This window comes from Aphelocoma coerulescens, chromosome 30 (assembly GCF_041296385.1).
Source record: "Aphelocoma coerulescens isolate FSJ_1873_10779 chromosome 30, UR_Acoe_1.0, whole genome shotgun sequence".
Classification (NCBI taxonomy): Eukaryota; Metazoa; Chordata; class Aves; order Passeriformes; family Corvidae; genus Aphelocoma; species Aphelocoma coerulescens.
This window is the reverse complement of record NC_091043.1, coordinates 1,320,615-1,348,211: the sequence shown is the minus strand read 5'-3', so window position 1 is coordinate 1,348,211 and position 27,597 is coordinate 1,320,615. Positions and strand designations below refer to the sequence as shown.

Below are 27,597 nucleotides of genomic sequence, written 5' to 3'. Positions count from 1 at the left end.
ACCCCACTGACCCCACTGACCATGTAGGGTGGGGATGGGGTAAGGGGGCGTGGGGTGACCCCACTGACCATGTGGGGAGGGGGGGCAGCGGTGTGGGGTGACCCCAAGGACACTGTGGGGTGACCCCACTGACCATGTGGGGAGGGGGGCAGCGGTGTGGGGTGACCCCAAGGACACTGTGGGGTGGGGGGCAGCGGCGTGGGGTGACCCCACTGACCATGTGGGGTGGGGGGCAGGGGTGTGGGGTGACCCCACTGACCCCACTGACCACATGGGGCGGGGATGGGGTAAGGGGGCGTGGGGTGACCCCACTGACCATGTGGGGTGGGGGGCAGGGGTGTGGGGTGACCCTACTGACCCCACTGACCATGTGGAGTGGGGGGCAGCGCTGTGGGGTGACCCCACTGACCATGTGGGGTGGGGTCAGGGGTGTGGGGTGACCCCACTGACCCCACTGACCATGTGGGGAGGGGGGGCAGCGGCGTGGGGTGACCCCACTGACCATGTGGGGTGGGGGACAGGGGTGTGGGGTGACCCTACTGACCCCACTGACCATGTGGGGTGGGGGGCAGCGGGGTGGGGTGACCCCAAGGACACTGTGGGGTGGGGGGCAGCGGTGTGGGGTGACCCCACTGACCCCACTGACCATGTGGGATGGGGGGCAGTGGTGTGGGGTGACCCCACTGACCCCACTGACCATGTGGGGTGGGGGGCAGCGGTGTGGGGTGACCCCATTGACCCCACTGACCATGTGGAGTGGGGGACAGGGGTGTGGGGTGACCCTACTGACCCCACTGACCATGTGGGGTGGGGATGGGGTAAGGGGGCGTGGGGTGACCCTACTGACCATGTGGGGTGGGGGGCAGCGGTGTGGGGTGACCCCACTGACCATGTGGGGTGGGGATGGGGTAAGGGGGTGTGGGGTGACCCCACTGATCATGTGGGGTGGGGGGCAGGGGTGTGGGGTGACCCTACTGACCCCACTGACCATGTGGGGTGGGGACGGGGTCAGGGGGCCTGGAGTGACCCTGTGGGGTGGGGATGGGGTCAGGGGGGCCTGGAGTGACCCTATGGACCCTGTGGGGTGGGGATGGGATCAGGGGGGTCTGGAGTGACCCTGTGGGGTGGGGATGGGGTAAGGGGGCCTAGAGTGACCCTATGGACCCTGTGGGGTGGGGATGGGTTCAGGGGGGCCTGGAGTGACCCTATGGACCCTGTGGGGTGGGGATGGGTTCAGGGGGGCCTGGAGTGACCCTATGGACCCTGTGGGGTGGGGATGGGGTCAGGGGACCGGGAGTGACCCCACTGACCCTGTGGGGTGGGGATGGGGTCAGGGGGCCTGGAGTGACCCTGTGGGGTGGGGGTGGGGTCAGGGGGGCCTGGAGTGACCCTATGGACCCTGTGGGGTGGGGATGGGGTCAGGGGGGCCTAGAGTGACCCTATGGACCCTGTGGGGTGGGGATGGGGTCAGGGGGGCCTGGAGTGACCCTGTGGGGTGGGGATGGGGTCAGGGGGGCCTGGAGTGACCCTATGGACCCTGTGGGGTGGGGATGGGGTCAGGGGGGCCTGGAGTGACCCTGTGGGGTGGGGATGGGGTCAGAGGGGCCTGGAGTGACCCTATGGACCCTGTGGGGTGGGGATGGGGTCAGGGGGGCCTGGAGTGACCCTGTGGGGTGGGGACGGGGTCAGAGGGGCCTGGAGTGACCCTATGGACCCTGTGGGGTGGGGATGGGGTCAGGGGGGCCTGGAGTGACCCCAGTGACCCTATGGGGTGGGGATGGGGTCAGGGGGCCTGGAGTGACCCTATGGACCCTGTGGGGTGGGGATGGGGTCAGGGGGGCCTGGAGTGACCCTGTGGGGTGGGGATGGGGTCAGAGGGGCCTGGAGTGACCCTATGGACCCTGTGGGCTGGGGATGGGGTCAGGGGGGCCTGGAGTGACCCTGTGGGGTGGGGATGGGGTCAGGGGGCCTGGAGTGACCCTATGGACCCTGTGGGGTGGGAATGGGGTCAGGGGGGCCTAGAGTGACCCTATGGACCCTGTGGGGTGGGGACGGGGCCGTACCCGGCCGTAGATCTCCCCCTTCCACCAGCCGGGGTGCCCCTTCTTGCTGAGGACACGGACGATGTCCCCTTCCCGCAGCGACAGCTCCGTCCGGTCCCGAGCGCTGAAGTCGTAGCGGGCCTTGGCCGAGCCGAAACTGCGGATGGCGCCTGGGGCCGGACGGACAGAGGGACAGGGAGGGGACAGAGGGACAGAGAGGGACAGAGGGGACAGAGGGACAGGGGGACAGAGGGACAGAGGGACAGAGGGGACAGAGGGGACAGAGAGGGGACAGAGAGGGACAGAGAGGGACAGAGGGGACAGAGGGACAGGGGGACAGAGGGGCAGAGGGACAGAGAGGGACAGAGGGGACAGAGGGACAGAGGGACAGAGGGACAGAGAGGGGACAGAGAGGGACAGAGGGGACAGAGGGGACAGAGAGGGGACAGAGAGGGACAGAGGGGACAGAGGGACAGAGGGACAGAGGGACAGAGAGGGGACAGAGGGACAGAGGGACAGAGGGACAGAGAGGGGACAGAGGGACAGAGAGGGACAGAGGGGACAGAGGGACAGAGGGACAGAGGGACAGAGAGGGGACAGAGAGGGACAGAGAGGGACAGAGGGGACAGAGGGACAGGGGGACAGAGGGACAGAGGGACAGAGAGGGACAGAGAGGGACAGAGGGGACAGAGGGACAGAGGGACAGAGGGACAGAGAGGGGACAGAGAGGGACAGAGGGGACAGAGGGGACAGAGAGGGGACAGAGAGGGACAGAGGGGACAGAGGGACAGAGGGACAGAGAGGGGACAGAGAGGGACAGAGGGGACAGAGGGACAGAGGGACAGAGAGGGGACAGAGGGACAGAGGGACAGAGGGACAGAGAGGGGACAGAGGGACAGAGAGAGACAGAGGGACAGAGGGGGACAGAGAGGGACAGGGAGGGGACAGAGGGACAGGGAGGGACAGAGAGGGGACAGAGGGACAGAGGGACAGAGAGGGGACAGAGGGACAGAGAGGGACAGAGGGACAGAGAAGGACAGAGGGACAGAGGGACAGAGGGACAGAAGGGACAGAGGGACAGACGGACAGAGGGGACACGGTGAAATCCCCAATTCCAACCCCAAACTCTCCCGGCCTTGCTCAAGCTGAAGCTCTGGGTGGCACCAGGGGACAGAGACCCCCTCAGGGTCACCCCATAACTCCCAGGAACCCCAAATCCTCCTGTGGCCACCCCAGAACCCCCCAGGAACCCCAAAATCCCCACTCAGGGTCACCCCATAACCCCCAGGCCCCCCCAAATCCTCCTGTGGCCACCCCAGAACCCCCAGGAACCCCAAAGTTCCCCCTCAGGGTCACCCCAGAACCCCCAGGAACCCCAAATTCCCCCTCAGGGTCACCCCACAACCCCCAGGAACCCCAAATTCCCCCTCAGGGTCACCCCACAACCCCCAGGACCCCACAAATCCTCCTGTGGCCACCCCATAACCCCCAGGAACCCCAAAATCCCCACCCAGGGTCACCCCACAACCCCCAGGCCCCCCGAGATGTGCGACCCCACCGCCCCCACCCCAATATTTGCCCCCTCCCCAACCCCGTACCGGGGTTTGGGGGTCCCAGGCGGCTCTCGGGGTCCCTGTAGGGCACGGCCAGGGTCGTGTCCAGCGCCTTGAAACAATCCCGGAGAGAATTCCGCCGGTAGAACTCCACCAGCTCCTGCCGGGACCCCAAAAACGGGATCAGTGACCCCAAAAACCCCCTGAGAAGGAGCAGTGACCCCAAAAACCCCCTGAGGGGATCAGCGACCCCAAAAACCCCCTGAAGGGATCAGTGACCCCAAACCCCCCCCCGAGAAGGAGCAGTGACCCCAAAAACCCCCTGAGGGGATCAGCGACCCCAAAACCGCCCTGAAGGGATCAGTGACCCCAAAAACCGCCCTGAAGGGATCAGTGATCCCAAAACCCCTCTGAGGAGGATCAGTGACCCCAAAACCACCCCAGAAGGGATCAGAGACCCCCAAAACCCCCCTGAAGGGGTCAGTGACCCCAAAACCTCCCCAGAGGGGATCAGTGACCCCAAAAGCCGCCCTGAAGGGATCAGCGACCCCAAAACCGCCCCTGAGGGGATCAGAGACCCCAAAACCGCCCTGAGAAGGAGCAGTGACCCCAAAACCGCCCCAGAGGGGATCAGTGACCCCAAACCCCCCCCGAGAAGGAGCAGTGACCCCAAAAACCCCCTGAGGGGATCAGTGACCCCAAAAACCGCCCTGAGGGGATCAGTGACCCCAAAACCGCCCTGAGAAGGAGCAGTGACCCCAAAACCACCCTGAAGGGATCAGTGACCCCAAAACCACCCTGAGGGGATCAGTGACCCCAAAAACCGCCCTGAGAAGGAGCAGTGACCCCAAAACCGCCCCAGAGGGGATCAGTGACCCCAAAAACCACCTTGAAGGGATCAGCGACCCCAAAACCGCCCTGAGAAGGAGCAGTGACCCCAAAACCGCCCCAGAGGGGATCAGTGACCCCAACCCCCCCCCGAGAAGGAGCAGTGACCCCAAAAACCCCCTGAGGGGATCAGTGACCCCAAAACCGCCCTGAAGGGATCAGTGACCCCAAAAACCGCCCTGAAGGGATCAGTGACCCCAAAACCACCCTGAGGGGATCAGTGACCCCAAAAACCGCCCGAGAGGGGATCAGTGACCCCAAACCCCCCCCGAGAAGGAGCAGTGACCCCAAAAACCCCCTGAGGGGATCAGTGACCCCAAAAACCGCCCTGAGGGGATCAGTGACCCCAAAACCGCCCTGAGAAGGAGCAGTGACCCCAAAAACCACCCTGAAGGGATCAGTGACCCCAAAACCACCCTGAGGGGATCAGTGACCCCAAAACCGCCCTGAGAAGGAGCAGTGACCCCAAAACCGCCCCAGAGGGGATCAGTGACCCCAAAAACCGCCCTGAGGGGATCAGTGACCCCAAAACCGCCCTGAGAAGGAGCAGTGACCCCAAAACCACCCTGAAGGGATCAGCGACCCCAAAACCACCCTGAAGGGATCAGTGACCCCAAAACCGCCCCCAGGGAGATTTGCGGGATCTTTGGGAGTTATGGGGTGACCCTGAGGGGGGGTTTGGGGGCTCCTGAGGGTTATAGGGTGACCTCGAGTATGATTTTGGGGGGTCCTGGGGGTTATGGGGTGACCCTGAGAGGGGATTTAGGGTTCCTGGGAGGGCTGGGGAAGGATTTGGGGCACCCTGAGGGTTATGGGGTGACCCTGAGGATGATTTTGGGGGATCCTGAGGGTTATGGGGTGACCCTGAGAGGGGATTTGGGGGGTCCTGGAAGGGCTGGGGAAGGATTTGGGGGATCCTGGGGTTTATGGGGTGACCCTGAGGATGAATTTGGGGGGTCCTGGGGGTTATGGGGTGACCCCGAGAGGGGATTTTGGGGATCCTGAGGGTTATGGGGTGACCCTGAGAGGGGATTTGGGGTTCCTGGAAGGGCTGGGGAAGGATTTGGGGTACCCTGAGGGTTATGGGGTGACCCTGAGAGGGGATTTGGGGGGTCCTGGGTGTTATGGGGTGACCCTGAGAGGGGATTTGGGGTCTCCTGAGTCTTATGGGGTGACCCTAAGAGGGGATTTAGGGTTCCTGGGAGGGCTGCGGAAGGATTTGGGGTCTCCTGGGAGTTATGGGGTGACCCTGAGAGGGGATTTAGGGTTCCTGGGAGGGGTGGGGAAGGATTTGGGGTCTCCTGGAAGTTATGGGGTGACCCCAAGGAAGGATTTGGGCTTGCCGGGATTTCTGGGACGTCCCCCAAGAAGCTTTTGGGGTCGCGCTCTCACCACCAGCCCCTTGAAGGCCTTTTTCTCGGTGACCCTATAGAGCCCCTCGCTCGCCGTCACCTTGATGGGAATTTGGGGGGTCCTGGGGGTTGTGGGGTGACCCTGAGGATGATTTTGGGGGCTCCTGGGGGTTATGGGGTGACCCTGATGGGGGGTTTGGGGGCTCCTGCGGGTTATGGGGTGACCCTGAGGATGATTTTGTGGGGTCCTGGGGGTTATGGGGTGACCCTGAGAGGGGATTTGGGGTTCCTGGAAGGGCTGGGGAAGGATTTGGGGCACCCTGAGGGTTATGGGGTGACCCTGAGAGGGGATTTGGGGGGTCCTGGAAGGGCTGGGGAAGGATTTGGGGGATCCTGGGGTTTATGGGGTGACCCTGAGGATGAATTTGGGGGATCCTGGGGGTTATGGGGTGACCCTGAGAGGGGATTTGGGGTCTCCTGAGTCTTATGGGGTGACCCTAAGACGGGATTTAGGGTTCCTGGGAGGGCTGCGGAAGGATTTGGGGTCTCCTGGGAGTTATGGGGTGACCCTGAGAGGGGATTTAGGGTTCCTGGGAGGGCTGCGGAAGGATCTGGGGTCTCCTGGGAGTTATGGGGTGACCCTAAGGAAGGATTTGGGCTTGCCAGGATTTCTGGGACGTCCCCCAAGAAGCTTTTGGGGTCGCGCTCTCACCACCAGCCCCTTGAAGGCCTTTTTCTCGGTGACCCTATAGAGCCCCTCGCTCGCCGTCACCTTGATGGGAATTTGGGGGGTCCTGGGGGTTATGGGGTGACCCTGAGGATGATTTTGGGGGGTCCTGAGGGTTATGGGGTGACCCTGAGAGGGGATTTTGTGGGGTCCTGGGTGTTATGGGGTGACCCTGAGAGGGGATTTGGGGTCTCCTGAGTCTTATGGGGTGACCCTGAGAGGGGATTTGGGGGGTCCTGGGTGTTATGGGGTGACCCTGAGAGGGGATTTGGGGGGTCCTGGGTGTTATGGGGTGACCCTGAGAGGGGATTTGGGGTCTCCTGAATCTTATGGGGTGACCCTGAGAGGGGATTTGGGGTCTCCTGAGTCTTATGGGGTGACCCTAAGAAGGGATTTAGGGTTCCTGGGAGGGCTGGGGAAGGATTTGGGGTCTCCTGGGAGTTATGGGGTGACCCTGAGAGGGGATTTAGGGTTCCTGGGAGGGCTGCGGAAGGATTTGGGGTCTCCTGGGAGTTATGGGGTGACCCCAAGGACGGATTTGGGCTTGCCGGGATTTCTGGGACGTCCCCCAAGAAGCTTTTGGGGTCGCGCTCTCACCACCAGCCCCTTGAAGGCCTTTTTCTCGGTGACCCTATAGAGCCCCTCGCTCGCCGTCACCTTGATGGGAACTTGGGGGGTCCTGGGGGTTATGGGGTGACCCTGAGGATGATTTTGGGGGCTCCTGGGGGTTATGGGGTGACCCTGAGAGGGGATTTGGGGGGTCCTGGGTGTTATGGGGTGACCCTGAGAGGGGATTTGGGGTCTCCTGAGTCTTATGGGGTGACCCTAAGAGGGGATTTAGGGTTCCTGGGAGGGCTGCGGAAGGATTTGGGGTCTCCTGGGAGTTATGGGGTGACCCTAAGAGGGGATTTAGGGTTCCTGGGAGGGCTGCGGAAGGATTTGGGGTTTCCTGGGAGTTATGGGGTGACCCTGAGAGGGGATTTGGGGTTCCTGGGAGGGGTGGGGAAGGATTTGGGGTCTCCTGGGAGTTATGGGGTGACCCCAAGGACGGATTTGGGCTTGCCGGGATTTCTGGGACGTCCCCCAAGAAGCTTTTGGGGTCGCGCTCTCACCACCAGCCCCTTGAAGGCCTTTTTCTCGGTGACCCTATAGAGCCCCTCGCTCGCCGTCACCTTGATGTGCTTCACCTCGCCGCGGTACCTGCCACATCCGCGGGGATTTTGGGGGGGGGGGGGTCACCTGGGGGCTACTTTTGGGGTGTCCCCTTGACCCCAAAAGCGGCCCCGGTCCCTACTTGAGGCTGATGGCGAAGTCGGAGGGGTCCTTGAGGCGCTGGCGCACCAGGAAGGCGCCGTCGGAGCGGGGGGACAGCGCCCGCTCGGCCCCCGCCCGCTCCAGGGCACCCCCGAACCTGCGAGGGGGGTGACCCCAAAAAATGGCACCGGGCAACCCCAGAGGAAAAAGGGGGTTGGGGTGGGGGGAGGGGGGAAAAAAGATTTTGGAGGGGTTCCAGGGGAGGATTTGGGGGGTGTTTGGGGGAGGATTTGGGAGTTTGGGGAGGGTTTGGGGGTTTGAGGGAGGATTTGGGGTACCAGAAGGGGATTTGGGGTCACAGGAAAGGATTTGGGGGTCCCAGGTGAGGATTTGGGGGTTTGAGGAAGGATTTGGGGGTTTGAGGGAGGATTTGGGGTACCAGAGGGGGATTTGGGGTCCCAGGAGTGGATTTGGGGTCACAGGAGAGGATTTGGGGGATGGAGGGAGGATTTGGGGGTCCCAGGTGAGGATTTGGGGGTTCGAGGAAGGATTTGGGGTCCCAGGAGAGGATTTGGGGGTGTTTGGAGGAGGATTTGGGAGTTTGGGGAGGATTTGGGGGTTCGAGGGAGGATTTGGGGTCACAGGAGAGGATTTGGGGTCCCAGGGAAGGATTTGGGGTCCTAGGTGAGGATTGGGGGGTCCCAGGGGAAGATTTGGGGGTTTGAGGGAGGATTTGGGGTCACAGGAGAGGATTTGGGGTCCCAGAGGAGAATTTGGGGTCCCACGGAAGGGTTTGGGGTCACAGTGGGGGATTTGGGGTCATAGAGGGGGATTTGGGGTCCCAGGAGAGGATTTGGGGATTTGAGGGAGAATTTGGGGTCCCAGGGAAGGATTTGGGGTCCCAGGGGAGAATTTGGGGGTCCCAGAGGAGGATTTGGGGGTCTCAGGGGAAGCTTTGGGGTCACAGAGGGGGATTTGGGGGTCTCAGGGAAGGATTCGGGGTCTCAGGGGAGAATTTGGGGGGTCCAGGGGAGGATTTGGGGATCCCAGAGAAGAATTTGGGGTTCCAGGAAAGGATTTGGGGCGTTCAGGGGAGGATTTGGGAGTTCGGGGGGGATTTGGGGATCCCAGAGAAGAATTTGGGGGTCTCAGGGGAAGATTTGAGGTCACAGAGGGGGATTTGGGGTCTCAGGAAGAATTTGGGGGTCCCAGGGGAGGATTTGGGGGTCCCGGGGAGAATTTGGGGTCCCACGGGAGGATTTGGGCTCCCAGAGGAGAAATTGGAGGTCCCGGGGAGAATTTGGGGGTCCCAGAGGAGGATTTGGGGGTCTCAGGGGAAGATTTGGGGTCTCAGGGAGAATTTGGGGGTCCCAGGGGAAGATTTGGGGTCCCAGGGAGAATGTGGGGTTCCAGGAAAGGATTTGGGGGTCCCAGAGGAGGATTTGGGGGTCTCAGGAGAAGATTTGGGGGGTTCGGGGGAGGATTTGGGGGTCTCAGGGGGGATTTTGGGGTCCCAGGGGAGGATCTGGGGGTCTCAGGGGAGAATTTGGGCTCCCAGGGGAGAATTTTGGGGTCTCAGGGAAGGATTTTGGGGTTTCAGGGAAGAATTTGGGGTCCCACCACCGACCAGGGGTACACGGACAGATCCGGCAGCGGCACCTGAGGGGGGGAGAGGGGGAGGAGCAGAATTTAGGGGAGGGTCCAGATGAGACCCTCCCCCCCGCCCCCTCCTCCCCTGAGATCCCAAAGCCCCCTCCCCAAATCCCCCGGGACACCCCCCCCCCCCTCAAAGATTGTTTTGGGGGGTTTTTGAGGGGTTTTGGGGAGGTTTTTGGGGTCCCCAAACTCACGGCCACGAAGGGTCTGACGGCGCTGCTGGGGAACCAGCCCAGCTCCCCGCTGGCCACGTTCCGGCCCTGGGGGGCGAAATTTGGGGGGTCCAGGGGGGTGTCCCGAGACCCCCGGGGGGGTGGGAAAGACCCTGAGAGCCCCCCCAGGAATGGGGAAGGATCCTGAGGGTCCCTCCTGGCCCTGGGGGTCCCCATCCCCCGCCCAGACCCCGTTTCCCATTGCGGGGGTCCCGGCCCCAACATTGGGGGTCCCACCCAACCCTGGGGGTCCCATCCCCATCTCGCAGGTCTCGAGCCCACCCTGAGGGTCCCAACCCCATTTCGGGGGGCCCATCCCCACCCCAAGGGTTCCATTCCCATTTCAGGGGTCCCGTCCCCATCTCAGGGGTCCCACCCCCACCCCGGGGGTCCCATCCCCATCTCGAAGGTCCCATCCCCATTTCAGGGGTTCCGTCCCCATTTCAGGGGTCCCACCCCCACCCTGAGGGTCCTAATCCCACCCCGGGAGTCCCATCCTCACCTCAGGGGTCTCAACCCCACCCTGGGGTTCCCATCCCTATTTCAGGGGTCCCATCCCCATTTCAGGGGTCCCATCCCCATCTCAGGGGTCCCACCCTCACCCCGGGGCTCCCATCCCCACCCTGGGGGTCCCATCCCCATTTCAGGGGTCCCATCCCCACCCTGGGGGTCCTAAGCCCACCCTGGGGGTCCCATCCCCATTTCAGGGGTCCCATCCCCACCCTGGGGGTCCCATTCCCACCCTGAGGGTCCCATCCCCATTTCAGGGGTCCCATCCCCACCCTCGGGGTCCCAAGCCCACCCTGGGGGTCCCATCCCCATTTCAGGGGTCCCATCCCCACCCTGGGGGTCCCATTCCCACCCTGAGGGTCCCATCCCCATTTCAGGGGTCCCATCCCCACCCTGGGGTTCCCATTCCCACCCTGAGGGTCCCATCCCCATTTCAGGGGTCCCACCCCCACCCCGGGGGTCCCACCCTCACCCTGGAGGTCCCATTCCCATCTCAGGGGTCCCACCCCCACCCCGGGGGTCCCACCCTCACCCCGGGGCTCCCATCCCCACCCTGGAGGTCCCATCCCCATTTCAGGGGTCCCACCCCCACCCCGGGGGTCCCACCCCCGGGTTCCCATCCCCATTTCAGGGGTCCCAACCAAACCTGGGGGTCCCACCGCCACCCCCGGGTTTCCATCCCCACCTTGGGGGTCCCACCCCCACCCCCGGGGGTCCCATCACCATTTCAGCGGTCCCACCCCCACCCCGGGGGTCCCATCCCCATTTCAGCGGTCCCACCCCCACCCCGGGGGTCCCACCCTCACCCCGGGGGTCCCATCCCCACCCCGGGGTGCCCACCTCGCCCCCCATCCCCCCCACCTGCCACCAGAGCTCCTCGGCCTCGGCCACCGTGACCTCGACGACGTCGCCGGGGCTGAGGCGCAGGGGGGGGGCCAGGACCCCCGGCGGGGGGGGCACCCCGCTGTAGGGCTGGGTGCTCTCCATTTTGGGGAGCCCTGGGGGCGGGGGGGGGGGCCAAGGGGTGAACCCCGAGTGTGGAGCCAGCCCCCCCCACCCACCACGGGACCCCCAAAAATGGACTGGGGGGTGTCAAAAAACCCCTGAGACCCCCAAAAATGGACTGGAGGGGGTCAGAAACCCCCAGAGACCCCCAAAAATGGATTTGGGGGGGTCAAAGACCCCCAAAAACCCCAAAAATGGACTGGGGGAGGGCAAAAACCCCCTGAGACCCCAAAAAATGGACTGGGGGGGGGTCAAAAACCCCCAAGACCCCCCAAAATGGACTGGGGGGGTCAAAAACCCCTGAGACCCCCAAAAATGGATTTGGGGGGGGTCAAAGACCCTCAAGAACCCCAAATTTGAATGGGGGGGGTCAGATTCCCCCCAAGGACCCCCCAATTTGAATTGGGGGGGTCAAAAAACCCCAAGAACCCCAAATTTGAGTTGGGTAGGGTCAGATCCCCCCAAGGACCCCCCAAATCCGCCCCGGGGGTGTCGGGACCACCCAAATTTGAATTGGGGGGGTCAGATCCCCCCCAAGACCCCCCAAATTTGAATGGGGGGGAGTCAGATCCCCCAAATTTGAATTGGGGGATGTCAGATCCCCCCAAAGGACCCCCCCAAATCTCCCCCAAATTTGAATTGGGGGGGTCAGATCCCCCCCAAGACCCCCCAAATTTGAATGCGGGGGGGTCAGACCCCCCAAATTTGAATTGGGGGATGTCAGATCCCCCCCAAGGACCCCCCCAAATCTTCCCCGGGGGGGGTTCAGACCCTCCAAATTTGAATTGGGGGGCTCAGATCCCCCCCAAGGACCCCCCGAATCTTCCCCGGGGGGGGTCAGACCCCCCAAATTTGAATTGGGGGGGGTCAGATCCCCCTCAAGGACCCCCCAAATTTGAATGCGGGGGGGTCAGACCCCCTAAATTTGAATTGAGGGGGTCAGATCCTCCCCAAGGACCCCCCAAATTTCCATGGGGGGGTCAGATCCCCCAAGGACCCCCCGAATCTTCCCCGGGGGGGGTCAGACCCCCCAAATTTGAATTGGGGGGGGTCAGATCCCCCCCAAGACCCCCCAAATTTGAATGGGGGGGGGTCAGATCCCCCCCAAGGACCCCCCAAATTTAAATTGGGGGGTCAGATCCCCCCCAAGGACCCCCCAAATTTAAATTGAGGGGCTCAGATCCCCCCCAAGGACCCCCCCAATCTTCCCCGGGGGGGGGTCAGACCCCCCAAATTCCTCACCCAGCTCCCCCCGTTTCTTGTCGGGTCCCGGCCGCTGCGATTTGTTCTGGGGGGGGGGGAGGGGAACGAGACCCCCGTGAGTGGGGAAGGGGGGGTTGGGGGGGGTTTGGGGGGGCCGGGACCCCCCCAGGGACCCCCCCGGGAACCCCCAAGGGCCCCCCCCCAAAAAAAATCCGGGGATTTCAGCCCGTTCGGAGCCGTTTTCCCGGTTTTTGGTACCTTCCTGGGGCCGGAGCCGGGATCTGGGGGGGAAAAGGACTCGTTAGTGGGGGGCTAATTAGCGCTTTAATTAATTAATTAATTATGGCGTAATTAGCCCGTCATTAATTACTAATGGACAATTAGCTCACTCCTTAATTAATGATGGGGTAATTAGTCCATCCCCTAATTTTTAATGGGTAATTAGCCTACCTCTCAATTAACGATGGGGTAATTAGTCCATCCCCTGATTATTAATGGGTAATTAGCCCACCTCTCAATTAACTATGGGGTAATTAGTCCATACACTAATTATTAATGGGTAATTAGCCCACCTCTCAATTAACGATGGGGTAATTAGTCCATTCCCTAATTATTAATGGATAATTAGCGCATCCTTAATTAACGATGGCATAAATAATTCGTGTTCTTATTAATGATATGGTGATTAGTCCGTGCCTTAATTAGAAATGGGGTAATTACAGCTTCTCTTAATTAATTATGGGGTAATTAAGTTCTCTCCTGATTAAGAATAGGGTAATTAGTCCCTTTCCTATTTAATGCTGGAGCCAATCAGAGCTGGGGTAATTAGCCCCTGCCCTAATTAATTATGGAGTAATTAGCCCCTCCCCTAATTAATGATGGAGGTAATTGAAACCGCCTCTAATTTATGATGGGGCTAATTGGCCCCTCCCTTAATTAATCCTGGTGCTTATTAATGCCTGCTGTAATTAACGATGGCATTCATTAACCCGTCCTCTAATTAATGCTGCGGTAATTAGCGGCCCACGGGTGACCTCTGTCAGCCATCTTGTATCCCACAATGCCCTGCACCGTGTCAGCCATCTTGTATCCCATAATACTCAATGGCATCCATTTTGTATCCGATAATACTCAGTGTCAGCCATTTTGTATCCCACAATGCCCTGCGCTGTGTCGGCCATCTTGTATCCCATAATGCCCTGTGCTCTGTTGGTTGTCTTGTATCTCATAATACTCAATGGCAGCCATTTTGTATCCCACAATGCCCTGTGCTGTGTCCGCCATCTTGTCTCTGATAATACTGTGTCAGCCATTTTGTATCCCATAATCCCCTATTCTGTGTCAGCCATCTTGTATCTCATAATACTTATCAGCAGCCATCTTGTATCCCACAATGCCCTGCGCTGTGTCAGCCATCTTGTATCTGATAAGACTCGGTATCAGCCATTTTGTATCCCATAATGCCCTGCGCCGTGTCAGCCATCTTGTATCCAATAATACTCAGTGTCAGCCATTTTGTATCCCATAATTCCCTGCGCTGTGTCGGCCATCTCGTATCCCATAATACTCAGTGTCAGCCACTTTGTATCCCACAATGCCCTGTGCTGTGTCTGCCATCTTGTATCCCATAATACTCAATGGCACCCATTTTGTATCCGATAATACTCAGTGTCAGCCATTTTGTATCCCACAATGCCCTGTGCTGTGTCGGCCATCTTGTATCCCATAATGCCCTGTGCTCTGTTGGTTGTCTTGTATCAAATAATACTCAGTGTCAGCCATCTTGTATCCCACAATGCCCTGCGCTGTGTCAGCCATCTTGTATCTGATACTACTGTGTCAGCCATTTTGTATCCCATAATGCCCTATTCCGTGTCAGCCATCTTGTATTTGATAATACTCAGTGTCAGCCATTTTGTATCCCACAATGCCCTGCGCTGTGTCTGCCATCTTGTATCCCATAGTACTCAATGGCAGCCGTCTTGTATCTCATAATACTCAATGGCAGCCATCTTGCATCCCACAATGCCCTGCGCTGTGTCAGCCATCTTGTAGCTGATAATACTCAGTGTCAGCCATCTTGTTTCCCATCATGCCCCACTCTCCCCATCCCACTTACCCCCATCCCCCAGCCCATTTCCTCTCCATGTCCCCTCCCCCAATCCCAAAATGCCCCTTCCCAATCCCCAAATGCCCCTCCCCTTCCCACCATGCCCCTCCCCAATCCCACCATGCCCCTCCCCAATCCCATGGTGCCCCTCCCCAATCCCAAAATGCCCCTCCCCATCCCACCATGCCCCTCCCCAATCCCATGATGCCCCTCACCATTTCCGGCCTTCCCGCAGGTCCCCACCCGCCCCAGGCACTCCTTGTGGGCGGGGGCCCGGCAGCGGCTGCAGCGATAGCCCTGGTAGAAGGTGCCCCTGGGGACACGGGGGGGACACACAGGGGGGACGCGGGGTCACGGCCACGGGGGACACCACCAGCCGTGCCCCACACCCACCTGAGCCCACCCAGGAGTGACCAATCCACGACCCATCTGGATCTTGGGCCAGGTTGGTCCCACTGGGACCATTCAACCTGGAGGGTCCAACCTTGACCTTGACCAAATCCACCTTGGCTTTGATCTCCAAGCAACCCTTGACCCACTTTGGCCTTCACCCAACCTTGACCAACCTTGTCCTCCACTCAACCCTTGACCCACCCCTTGACCCACCCTGATCTCCAACCAACCTTGATCCACCCAACCTTGACTCACCTTGACCTCCATCCAACTCTTGACCCACTTTGGCTTTCACCCAACCTTGACCAACTTTGTCCTCCATTCAACCCTTGACCCACCTTGGTCTTGACCCAACCCTTGACCCACCCTGATCTCCAACCAACCTTGACCCACCTTGACCCCTTGAACTCCACCCAACCTTGACTCACCTTGACCTCCAGCCAACTCTTGACCCACTTTGGCCTTCACCCAACCTTGACCAACCTTGTCCTCCACTCAACCATTGACCCACCTTGACCCCTTGAACTCCACCCAAGCTTGACCTCCAACCAACTCTTGACCCACTTTAGCCTTCACCCAACCTTGACCAACCTTGTCCTCCACTCAACCCTTGACCCACCTTGGTCTTGACCCAACCCTTGACCCACCCTGATCTCCAACCAACCTTGATCCACCCAACCTTGACTCACCTTGACCTCCATCCAACTCTTGACCCGCTCTGGCTTTCACCCAACCTTGACCAACTTTGTCCTCCATTCAACCCTTGACCCACCTTGGTCTTGACCAAACCCTTGACCCCCACCCTGATCTCCAACCAACCTTGACCCACCTTGACCCCTTGAACTCCACCCAGGCTTGACTCACCTTGACCTCCATCCAGCTCTTGACCCACTTTGGCCTTCACCCAACCTTGACCAACCTTGTCCTCCACTCAACAATTGACCCACCTTGGCCTCCACCCCAAGCTTTGACCCACCCTGATCTCCAACCAACCTTGACCCACCTTGACCCCTTGAACTCCACCCAACCTTGACTAACCTTGACCTCCACCCAACTCTTGACCCACCTTGACCTCCAACCAACTCTTGACCCACCTTGGTGTCCAACCAAACTTAACCCACCTTGACCCCTTGACCTCCACTCAATCCCTGACCCACCTTGACCTCCAGCCTTGACTCAACCTGGTCTTGACCTGTCTTGTTTTCATCCACTCCACCGTGACCCACCTTGACCCCTTGACTTCCAACCAACCCTTGACCCACCTTGGAGCCACTCAAAGCCTGACCCCCAAGAAGCTCCTTGACCCCCCCAGCCTTTAACCCACCCAAGGCTTGACCCATCCTGACCCCACCCACCCCCTCCATCACCAACTCCCACCTTGACCCACCCCAGGCTTGATCCTCCTTGACTTCACCACCCCCAAGGGCGTGACCCACCCAGACCTGACCCCACCTCCCAACTCCCCCGAGGCCTCCCCCTCTCCCAGCCCCCCCCGCAGCCCTCCCAGCCTCCCCAGGATGTAATTTCGGGGTCCTACCTCAGCAACATCTGGCAGGCCCTGCAGGACGTGGTGTCCTCGAAGGAGAACATCTGGAACTCATGTCCGTCAGCCAGGGCGTGCTCGGGGAAGATGTTGGACCTGCCGGACATGGGTGGGAGGGGGACCTGGGTCTGGTGGCGACAAACTGGGCCACCCTGGGACCATCCAGTGGGGCAAGTGTGACCCTTCCATGGGGACAGGGCCACCTACAAGGCCATCTCAAACTGCTCCAGCCACTTCTTCTTCAGCTCGCGTGTCTTGAAGAAGAGCTCGTAGTCCTGCAGCCCGGCCGTGTCCAGCAGCATGAAGGTGTGGGACCACTGTGGGGGTGGGGAGGGGTCAGCCACGCCCCCTGCATTGGTGGCACTGAGGACACTGGGGGTGGCCACACACCCCCCCATCCCCAGGGTTACTGAGTGGTGGAGTGTCCACTGGGGATGTGGACACTGGGGTTCACCAGGGACCAGGATCCTACGATTCACCAGATCTGGACATTTGGGACAACCAGGGACCAGGATCCTGGGATCCACCAAAGAACAGGGTTTTGGGGTTCACCAAGGACCAGGATCTGGGGATCCACCAAAGAACAGGGTTTGGAGTCCACCAGGGACCAGGATCTGGAGATCCACCAAAGAAAGGGGTTTTGGGGTCCACCAGGGACCAGGATCTGGAGATCCACCAAAGAACAGGGTTTTGGAGTCCACCAAGGACCAGGATCTGAGGATCCACCAAAGAATGGGGTTTGGGGTCCACCAGGGACCAGGATCTGGAGATCCACCAAAGAAAGGGGTTTTGGAGTCCACCAGGGACCAGGATCTGGAGATCCACCAAAGAAAGGGGTTTTAGAGTCCACCAGAGAAGAGGATCCGGGGATCCACCAGGAAACAATGTTGGGGTCCACCAGATGTGGACATTTGGGCCCGCCAGGGACCAGGATCTGGGGATCCACCAGATCTGGATATCAGTGTCCACCAGGAAATAGGATCTTGGGAAACCTGTGTCCATCTGGATCCTTTGGGAAGAGGACACCGGGATCAGAGGGACCGGAACAGTTGGGACCACGAGGGCTCTTTGGAAAGAGAACACTGGGACCATGGGAACTGGACATCTGTGTCCACCAGTGGCCAGGATCCTGGGATCCACCAGACCCAGACACTTCTGAGGTCACTGGGAAGAGGTCACTGGGAAGAGGACACTGGGACCACTGGAACCTGGATATTTGGGATCACCAGGCTTTGATGGAGTACCAGACCACACACCTGTGTCCACCTGGGTGCTTTGGGAAGAGGACACTGGGACCAGAGGGACGTGGACACCTGTGTCCACCACTGACCAAGATCCTGGGATCCACCAGACCCAGACACTTGGGACCACTGGGAACTGGACACTTGGGACCACCAGTGACCAGTACTTTGGGATCCACCAGAGTGGACACCTGGGTCCTTTGGGAAGAGGACACTGGGACCAGAGGAACCTGGACACTGGGGTCCCCCAGGCCCTGATATCTCCATGGTGTTCCCGGTACCTTCTTGCCGTCGCGGGGCCCAAGGCCACCATCCCGCAGTTGGTGGCTCTGCAGGTCCACCACGTCCTTGGTCTCGTAGGAGTCCCCGCGGCGCTTGCAGATGATCAGGGCCTTGTCCAGCAGGAAGCCATACCTGGGGACAGTGGCAGGGGTGGCACCATGTCCCCAAGGCCACCACGTGCTGTGGGGTGTCCCCATCACTGTCCTGGAGTGGCCCTGGCTCTGTGACAGTGGTGTCCCCAAGTGTCCCAGTGTTCCCATTCTTGTGTCCCCAAGGGTGTCCCCAAGGTTGTCCCCATGGGGGTGTCCCTGTTTTCCCATGTTCCCAAGGTGTCCCTCTGTTGTCCCCATGGTATCCTCATGGTGTCCCTGTGTTGTCCCCATTGATGTCCCCCATGTTCCCAGAAGCATCCCCGTGGATGTCCCCATGTCCCCTTGGTGTCCCCAAGGTGTCCCCATATCTCTGTGGTGTCCCTGAGGTGTTCCCAAGGTGGTCCTGAGGTGTCCCCGTGGTGTCCCTCTGTCCCTGAGGTTGTCCCCATGGTGCCCCTGAAGTGTTCCCATGGTGTCCTCGGGTGTCCCCAAGTTGTCCCCAGGTGTCCCTCGCCCACCTGTCCACCTTGGAGCGTCTCTCGGTGCTGGAGACCTTCAGCTCCCCATCGATCTTGGGGCGCCCGAACTGCGCCAGGGACTGCGGCTGGGAACGGGACACGGGAATGGGATGGGGCATCGGGAATGGGACACGGGAAGGGGATGGACATCGGGAATGGGACATCAAGAATGGGACACGGGAACAGGATGCAGGAACAGGATGGACATCAGGAATGGAACACCGGGAACAGGCCACAGGAGTGGGATGGACATTGGGAATGGGACATCGAGAATGGGACACGGGAACAGGACACGGGAACAGGATGGACATCAGGAATGGGACACCGGGAACAGGATGGACATCGGGAATGGGACAGCAGGAACAGGACACGGGAAGGGGATGGACATTGGGAATGGGACAACAGGAATGGGACATTGGGAATGGGACACGGAAAGGGGACGGACACTGGGAACGGGACACCAGGAACAGGATGGACATCGGGAATGGGACACAGGAATGGGATGAACATCGGGAATAGGACAATGGGAATGGGACATTGGGAATGGGACATGGGAACAGGATGGACATCAGGAATGGGACAAGGGAACAGGACATGGTAATGGGACACGGGAATGGGATGGATATTGGGAATGGGACACCGGGAATGGGACACAGGAGTGGGATGGACATCGGGAATGGGACCACAGGAATGGGACACGGGAATGGGATGGACATTGGGAATGGGACACCAGGAATGGGACATGGGAGTGGGATGGACATCGGGAATGGAACATTGAGAATGGGACACAGGAGTGGGATGGACAACAGGAACGGGACATGGGAAGGGGATGGACATCGGGAATGGGACAGTGGGAATGGGACAGTGGGAATGGGACACGGGAACGGGATGGACATTGGGAACGGGATATTGGGAACAGGATGGACATTGGGAATGAGACACTGGGAATGGGACACCGAGAACAGGACACAGGAGTGGGATGGACATCGGGAACGGGACATGGGAGTGGGATGGACATTAGGAATGGGACATCAAGAATGGGACACGGGAAGGGGATGGACATTGGGAATGGGACCACAGGAATGGGACACGGGAGTGGGATGGACATTGGGAATGGGACAGTGGGAATGGGACAGTGGGAATGGGACACAGGAACGGGATGGACATTGGGAACGGGATATTGGGAACAGGATGGACATTGGGAATGGGACCACAGGAATGGGACACGGGAGTGGGATGGACATTGGGAATGGGACAGTGGGAATGGGACAGTGGGAATGGGACACAGGAACGGGATGGACATTGGGAACGGGATATTGGGAACAGGATGGACATTGGGAATGGGACCACAGGAATGGGACACGGGAGTGGGATGGACATTGGGAATGGGACAACAGGAATGGGACACGGGAACAGGATGGACATCAGGAATGGGACAGTGGGAATGGGATGGACATCGGGAATGGGACACTGGGAATGGGACACAGGAGCGGGATGGACATTGGGAATGGGACATCGGGAACAGGATGGACATCGGGAATGGGATGCTGGAATGGGATGGACAGTGGGAATGGGCCGGACATCAGGAATAGGCCAATCATGGGAAGGGGACATTGGGAATGGGACACCAGGAATGGGACACGGGAACGGGATGGACATCAGGAATGGGACATCGGGAACAGGATGGACATCAGGAATGGGACACAGGAACGGGATGAACATCGGGAATGAGACAATGGGAATGGGACACTGGGAATGGGACACGGGAATGGGGTGGACATCGGGAATGGGACACTGGGAACGAGATGGGACATCGGGAATGGGACACGGGAATGGGACACAGGAGTGGGATGCAGGAATGGGATGGACACTGGGAATGGGACACCGGGAATGGGACACGGGAATGGGATGGACATTGGGAATGGGACACAGGAATGGGACAGGGAGTGGAAAGGACATCAGGAATGGGACACCAGGAAAGGGACACAGGAGTGGGATGGACATCGGGAATGGGACACTGGGAATGGGATGGACATTGGGAATGGGACACAGGAATGGGATGGGCAGCGGGAATGGGCCAATCACAGGAAGGGGACATTGGGAATGGGGGGACATCGGGAATGGGACACCTGGGAGGGGTCCCAAGGGGAGCCTTTGGGGGGTCCTGGGGGGTCCCCACCGTGCTGTGCAGGCAGAGCCGGACGCTCGGTGGGATTTGGGATCATCGGGGATAATTTGAGGCTGGGGAAGCTTGGGGGTCCCAGGAGGGGTCAGGGGGTCCCAGGGGGATTTTGGGGGTTCCAGGGGGATTTTGGGGGTCCCAGGGAGGGTTTTGGGGGTCCCGGGGAGGTCCCCACCATGTTGTGCAGGCAGAGCTGGATGCTCGTGAGCTGCTTTAGGGTCTCGTTGTCCCGTTTGACCTCGTTCACGCACTGGGCCAGGTCCTGAGAGAGTCGGGGGTCCAATCAGAGACCCCCGAACCCCCAAAATCCTCTCAGGAACCCCCAAAATCCCCTCAGGAACCCCAAAATCCCGCCCAGGAACCCCCAACTTCCCCCCCGGAAGCCCCAAAATCCTCCCTGGAACCCCCAAATTCCCCTCAGAACCCTTCCAATCCTTCCAGGAACCCCCAAAATCCCCTCAGGAGACCCCAAAATCCCCTCAGGAGACCCCAAAATCGCCCCAGGAGCCCCCAAATCCTCTCAGGAACCCCCAAATCCTCCACAGAATCCTCAAAATCCCCCCCCAGGAACCCCCAACTTCCCCCCCGGAAGCTCCAAAATCCTCCCTGGAACCCCCAAATTCCCCTCAGAACCCTTCCAATCCTTCCAGGAACCCCCAAAATCCCCTCAGGAGACCCCAAAATCGCCCCAGGAGCCCCCAAATCCTCTCAGGAACCCCCAAATCCTCCACAGAATCCTCAAAATCCCCCCCCAGGAACCCCCAACTTCCCCCCCGGAAGCTCCAAAATCCTCCCTGGAACCCCCAAATTCCCCTCAGAACCCTTCCAATCCTTCCAGGAACCCCCAAAATCCCCTCAGGAGACCCCAAAATCCCCTCAGGAACCCCCAAAATCGCCCCAGGAGCCCCCAAATCCTCTCAGGAACCCCCAAATCCTCCACGGAATCCTCAAAATCCCCCCCCCAGGAACCCCCAACTTCCCCCTCGGAAGCCCCAAAATCCTCCCTGGAACCCCCAAATTCCCCTCAGAACCCTTCCAATCCTTCCAGGAACCCCCAAAATCCCCTGCAGGAACCCCCGAATTCCCCCAGAAACCCCAAAATCCCCCTCAAGAGCCCCCAGCCCCAATCCCCCCCCCCGGCCAGGAAACCCTAAAATCCTTCAGGAACTCCCAAATCACCCCAAAATCCTCCCGAAATCCCTCCCCACCCCGCACCCTCATGGCGTCCAGCGCCCCCCGCAGCCGCTCCCGCTCGGCCGCGTCCGGGGTCAGCTTCACCAGCTCCTGGGGGCAAAGGGCAGTGGTCGGGGGGCGCCCAGGTGTGCCCAGGTGTGCCCAGGTGTGTCCCAGGTGTGTCCCAGGTGTGTCCAAGGTGTGTCCCAGCTGTGTCCCAGCTGTGTCCCACACGCATCCCATGTGTCCCCCCAGGTGTCCCAGGTGTGCCACTCCCTCCTCAAGTGTGTCCCAGGTGTCCCCAGGTGTGCCCAGGTGTGTCCAAGGTGTGTCCCAGGTGTGCCCAGGTGTGCCCAGGTGTGTCCCCAGGTGTGTCCCAGGTGTCCCCAGGTGTGCCACTCCCTCCCCAGGTGTGTCCCCAGGTGTGCCCAGGTGTGTCCCAGGTGTGACCAGGGGTGACCAGGTGTGCCCAGGTGTCCCCAGGTGTGTCCAAGGTGTGCCCCAGGTGTCCCCAGGTGTCCCAGGTGTGCCACTCCCTCCCCAGGTGTCCCCAGGTGTGTCCCAGGTGTGTCCCCAGGTGTGCCCAGGTGTCCCCAGGTGGCCCAGGTGTCCCCAGGTGTCCCCAGGTGTGTCCCAGCGGTGTCCCAGGTGTGCCCCATGCGTGCCCCAGGCGTGCCCAGGTGTGTCCAAGGTGTCCCCAGGTGTGTCCCAGGTGTGCCCCAGGTGTCCTCAGGTGTGTCCAAGGTGTGCCCCAGGTGTCCCCAGGTGTCCCAGGTGTGCCACTCCCTCCCCAGGTGTCCCCAGGTGTCCCCAGGTGTGTCCCCAGGTGTGTCCCAGCTGTCCCCAGGTGCCCAGCTGTGCCCAGCTGTGTTTCAGCTGTGTCACACATGTGTCCCATGTGTCCCCCAGGTGTCTCAGGTGTGCCACTCTCTCCCCAGGTGTCCCAGGTGTCTCCAGCTGTCCCCAGGTGTGCCCAGCTGTGCCCAGCTGTGCCCAGCTGTGTCCCAGATGTGTCCCACGTGTGTCCCAGGTGTCCCCAGGTGTCCCAGGTGTGCCACTCCATCCCCAGGTGTCCCCAGGTGTCCCCAGGTGTGTCCCCAGGTGTGTCCCCAGGTGTCCCGGGGGTGTCACCTGGAGCAGCAGGTGGTATTTCAGCACCCTCTGCATGGGCACCATCAGCAGATCCCGCAGCGAGAAGCGCCCGTTGTTGGCGCGCTGGGAGCACTCCTGGGGACAGTTTGGGGTCAGTTGGGGCCACTGGGGTCAGTTGGGGTCAGCTGGGGTCAGTTGGGGTCAGTTGGGGTCAGCTGGGGTCATTTGGGGTCAGTAGCTGGGGTCATTTGGGGTCAGTTGGGGTCAGCTGGGGTGATTTGGGGTCAGTTTGGGGTCAGTTGGGGTCATTTGAGGTCAGTTTGGGGTCATTTGGGGTCAGCTGGGGTCGGTTGGGGTCAGCTGGGGTCAGCTGGGGTCATTTGGGGTCAGCTGGGGTCAGTTGGGGACAGCTCAGGGTCAGTTTGGGGTCACTTGGGGTCAGTTTAGGGACACTTGGGGTCAGTTTGGGGACATTTGGGGACATTTGGGGACACTTGGGGTCAGTTTGGGGTCAGTTTGGGACATTTGGGGTCAGTTGGGGTCAGCTGGGGTCATTTGGGGTCATTTGAGGTCAGGTTGGGGTCATTTGGGGTCATTTGGGTCAGTTTGGGTCAATTTGGGTCAGCTGGGGTCATTTGGGGTCATTTGGGGTCAGTTGGGGTCATTTTGAGTTATGGGCGGACATTGGGGTCATTTGGGGTCATTGGGATTGGGAGGGGTCAGAGGGACTGGGGTCACTGGGGTCAGTGGGGGGTCAGTGGGGTCACTTGAGGTCAGTGGGGGGTCAGTGGTGTCCTTGAGGTCATTGCGGTCATTTGGGGTTATTGAGGTCAATAGGGTCACTGGAGTATTTTAGGGTCATTTGGGGTCGTTGGGGTCATTTGGGGTCATTTCAGATCATTTGGGGGTCATTTTGGGTCATCTGGGGTCATTTGGGGGTCATCAGGATGGGGACCAGCAGGGGTCAGTTTGGGGTCAGCGGGGTCATTGGGGTCATTTGGGGTCACAGAAGATGGGAGAGGTGGGGGGGATTTGAGGCCCTTTGGGGTCATTGGGAGGGGTGGGGGGGGATTGGGGTCATTTGGGATTATTTGGGTCATAGGGATTGAGGGGTTTTGGGGCTACCTGGAGGTTCTGGGGGATTTCGGGGTGGTTTTGGGGTGGTTTTGGGATTCACCTGGAGCTTCATGCGCAGGTCAGTGCAGGTGGACAGTTGGTCCAGGCGCCGGGCGGCCGCTTCCACCTGGCTGCAGTAGCGGCCGTAGAGCAGGAACCTGGGATGGACACCCCGAATCAACCCCAAATCCACCCCAAATCCACCCAAATTCACAGAAATCCACCCAAAATTGACCTAAATCCACCCAGAATTGACCTATATCCACCCAAAATTGACAGAAATCCACCCAAAATCCACCTGGTGGCCGTAGCGGCCGTAGAGCAGGAACCTGGGATGGACACCCCGAATCAACCCCAAATCCACCCCAAATCCACCCAAAATCCATCTAAATCCAACCAAATTCACAGAAATCCACCCAAAATTGACCTAAATCCAACCAAAATTGACCTAAATCCAACCAAAATCCACCTGGCTGCCATAGCGGCTATAGAAGAGGAACCTGGGATGGACACCCCAAATCCAACCAAAATCCAACCAAAATCCCCAATAACCCCCCAATTCCGCCCCAAATCCCCCCAATTTCCACCCAGGACCCCCCCAAATCCCCCAGGACCCCCCAAATCCCCCCAAATCCCCAATAACCCCCCCAGGACCCCCCCAAATCCCCCAATTCCCCCCCAAATCTCCCCAATTCCCACCCAGGACCCCTCCCAAATCCCCCCAAAATCCTCAATAACTCCCCCAGGACGCCCCAAATCCCCCCCGAGACCCCCCAAAACCCCTCCCCCCATCCCCACCAGGACACCCCAAATCCACCCCCGCCCCCTCAAACCTCCCCCTAAATCCCCCCTGAGACCCCCCAAAATCCCCCCAAAATCCCCAATAAACCCCCCAGGACCCCCTAAATCCCCCCAAAATCCCCAATAAACCCCCCAGGAACCCCCCAAATCCCCCCCAGGAGCCCCCAAAACCCCCCAAAATCCCCAATAACTCCCCCAGGAACCCCCCAATAAACCCCCCTGAGACCCCCCAAATCCCCACAAAATCCCCAATAAACTCCCCAGGAGCCCCCAAAACCCCCCCAAAATCCCCAATAACTCCCCCAGGAACCCCCCAAATCCCCCCAGGACCCCCCAAATCCCCCAAAATCCCCAATAAACCCCCCAGGAACCCCCCAAATCCCCCCTGAGACCCCCCAAAATCCCCCCAAAATCCCCAATAACTCCCCCAGGAGCCCCCAAATCCCCCCAAAATCCCCAATAAACCCCCCAGGAACCCCCCCACATCCACCCTGGGACCCCCCAAAATCCCCCCAGGCCCCCCCCAGGCCCCCCAAGCTCCCCCCGTACCTCTCCTTGTACTGCAGGAACAGGGGGGGCAGGGCGCGCCCCCCCCCGCCCCCCCCCAGCGCCCCCCGCAGCTCCCCCAGGAAGCGCCGGTGCAGCTCCAGCAGCTCCTGCGAACTGGGGTTACTGGGAGCACTGGGACTGTGGGGAGGGGGGGACTAGGAGCACTGGGACTGTGGGGAGGGGGGGACTGGGAGCACTGGGAGCTCTGGGAGGGGTGGGGGAACCCCAAACTGGGGTTACTGGGAGCACTGGGAGCGCTGGGAGTATGGAGAGGTGGGGACTGGGAGCACTGGGAGCGCTGGGAGGAGCGGGGGGAACCCCAAACTGGGGTTACTGGGAGCACTGGGAGCGCTGGGAGGGGTGGGGGAACCCTAAACTGGGGTTACTGGGAGCACTGGGAGCGCTGGGAGGGGCTGGGGAAACCCAAACTGGGGTTACTGGGAGCACTGGGAGCGCTGGGAGGGGCTGGGGGAACCCCAAACTGGGGTTACTGGGAGCACTGGGAGCGCTGGGAGGGGCTGGGGGAACCCTAAACTGGGGTTACTGGGAGCACTGGGAGCGCTGGGAGGGGCTGGGGGAACCCTAAACTGGGGTTACTGGGAGCACTGGGAGCGCTGGGAGGGGCTGGGGGAACCCTAAACTGGGGTTACTGGGAGCACTGGGAGCGCTGAGAGGGGCTGGGGGAACCCTAAACTGGGGTTACTGGGAGCACTGGGAGCGCTGAGAGGAGCTGGGGGAACCCTAACCTGGGGTTACTGGGGTTACTGGGAGCACTGGGAGCGCTGGGAGGGGTGGGGGGGACCCCAAACTGGGGTTACTGGGAGCACTGGGAGCGCTGGGAGGGGCTGGGGGAACCCAAACTGGGGTTACTGGGAGCACTGGGAGCGCTGGGAGGGGCTGGGGGAACCCCAAACTGGGGTTACTGGGAGCACTGGGAGCGCTGGGAGGGGCTGGGGGAACCCTAAACTGGGGTTACTGGGAGCACTGGGAGCGCTGGGAGGGGCTGGGGGAACCCTAAACTGGGGTTACTGGGAGCACTGGGAGCGCTGGGAGGGGCTGGGGGAACCCTAACCTGGGGTTACTGGGGTTACTGGGAGCACTGGGAGCGCTGGGAGGGGTGGGGGGGACCCCAAACTGGGGTTACTGGGAGCACTGGGAGTGCAGGGAGGGGGGACTGGGAGCACAGGAAGCGCTGGGAGGGGCTGGGGGAACCACAAACTGGGGTTACTGGGAGCACTGGGAGTGCAGGGAGGGATGGGGGGACCCTAACCTGGGGTTACTGGGAGCACTGGGAGCGCTCGGGGGGTTACTGGCAGACCTGGAGGGGGGTACTGGGAGCGCTGGGGAGTTATTGGGAGCACTGGGAGTGCTGGGGGGTACTGGGCAGGATTACTGGTGTTACTGGTCAGCGTCACTGGTGTCACTGGTCAGTGTTACTGGTGTTACTGGTCAGTGTCACTGGTGTCACTGGTGTCACTGGTGTCCCCATGTCCCCGTGCCCCGGTGTCACTGCCACCTCCACGTCACTGGTGTTACTGGTCAGTGTTACTGGTGTCACTGGTCAGTGTCACTGGTGTTACTGATCAGTGTTACTGGTGTTACTGGTGTTACTGGTCAGTGTCACTGGTGTCACTGGTGTCCCCATGTCCCCGTGCCCTGGTGTCACTGTCACCTCCACGTCACTGGTGTTACTGGTCAGTGTTACTGGTCAGTGTTACTGGTGTTACTGGTCAGTGTCACTAGTGCCACTGGTGTCCCCATGCCCTGGGGTCACTGTCACATCCACGTCACTGGTGTTACTGGTCAGTGTCACTGGTGTCACTGGTGTCCCCATGTCCCCGTGTCCCGGTGTCACTGTCACCTCCACGTTGATGAAGATGCTCTCCATGTCCCACTGTCACTGGTGTTACTGGTCAGTGTCACTGGTCAGTGCTACTGGTCAGTGTCACTGCTGTTACTGGTCAGTGTTACTGGTGTCACTGGTGTTACTGGTCAGTCTCACTGGTGTCACTGGTGTCCCCATGTCCCCGTGCCCCGGTGTCACTGTCACCTCCACGTTGATGAAGATGCTCTCCATGTCCCACTGTCACTGGTGTTACTGGT

General features: G+C 60.4%; 1 protein-coding gene across 1 annotated transcript in view; it reads right to left on the bottom strand.

Annotated features, from left to right (window-relative positions):
* Window positions 1–27,597, bottom strand: part of VAV1 (vav guanine nucleotide exchange factor 1) — a 33,978-nt gene that overhangs the window by 703 nt on the left and 5,678 nt on the right. Inside the window, exons 8-26 of the mRNA XM_068997905.1 lie at window positions 25,495–25,601; window positions 24,206–24,302; window positions 23,068–23,163; window positions 21,979–22,047; window positions 20,939–21,025; window positions 18,582–18,667; window positions 17,971–18,103; window positions 16,656–16,765; window positions 16,443–16,544; window positions 14,728–14,825; window positions 12,661–12,683; window positions 12,442–12,487; window positions 11,056–11,192; window positions 9,667–9,732; window positions 9,444–9,475; window positions 7,857–7,973; window positions 7,675–7,762; window positions 3,641–3,755; window positions 2,064–2,212 (exon numbers count right to left, since the gene is read on the bottom strand). Of these exons, the coding sequence (XP_068854006.1) occupies window positions 2,064–2,212; window positions 3,641–3,755; window positions 7,675–7,762; window positions 7,857–7,973; window positions 9,444–9,475; window positions 9,667–9,732; window positions 11,056–11,192; window positions 12,442–12,487; window positions 12,661–12,683; window positions 14,728–14,825; window positions 16,443–16,544; window positions 16,656–16,765; window positions 17,971–18,103; window positions 18,582–18,667; window positions 20,939–21,025; window positions 21,979–22,047; window positions 23,068–23,163; window positions 24,206–24,302; window positions 25,495–25,601 (1,758 nt within the window). The remainder of the gene's footprint in view (window positions 1–2,063; window positions 2,213–3,640; window positions 3,756–7,674; window positions 7,763–7,856; window positions 7,974–9,443; window positions 9,476–9,666; window positions 9,733–11,055; window positions 11,193–12,441; window positions 12,488–12,660; window positions 12,684–14,727; window positions 14,826–16,442; window positions 16,545–16,655; window positions 16,766–17,970; window positions 18,104–18,581; window positions 18,668–20,938; window positions 21,026–21,978; window positions 22,048–23,067; window positions 23,164–24,205; window positions 24,303–25,494; window positions 25,602–27,597) is intronic.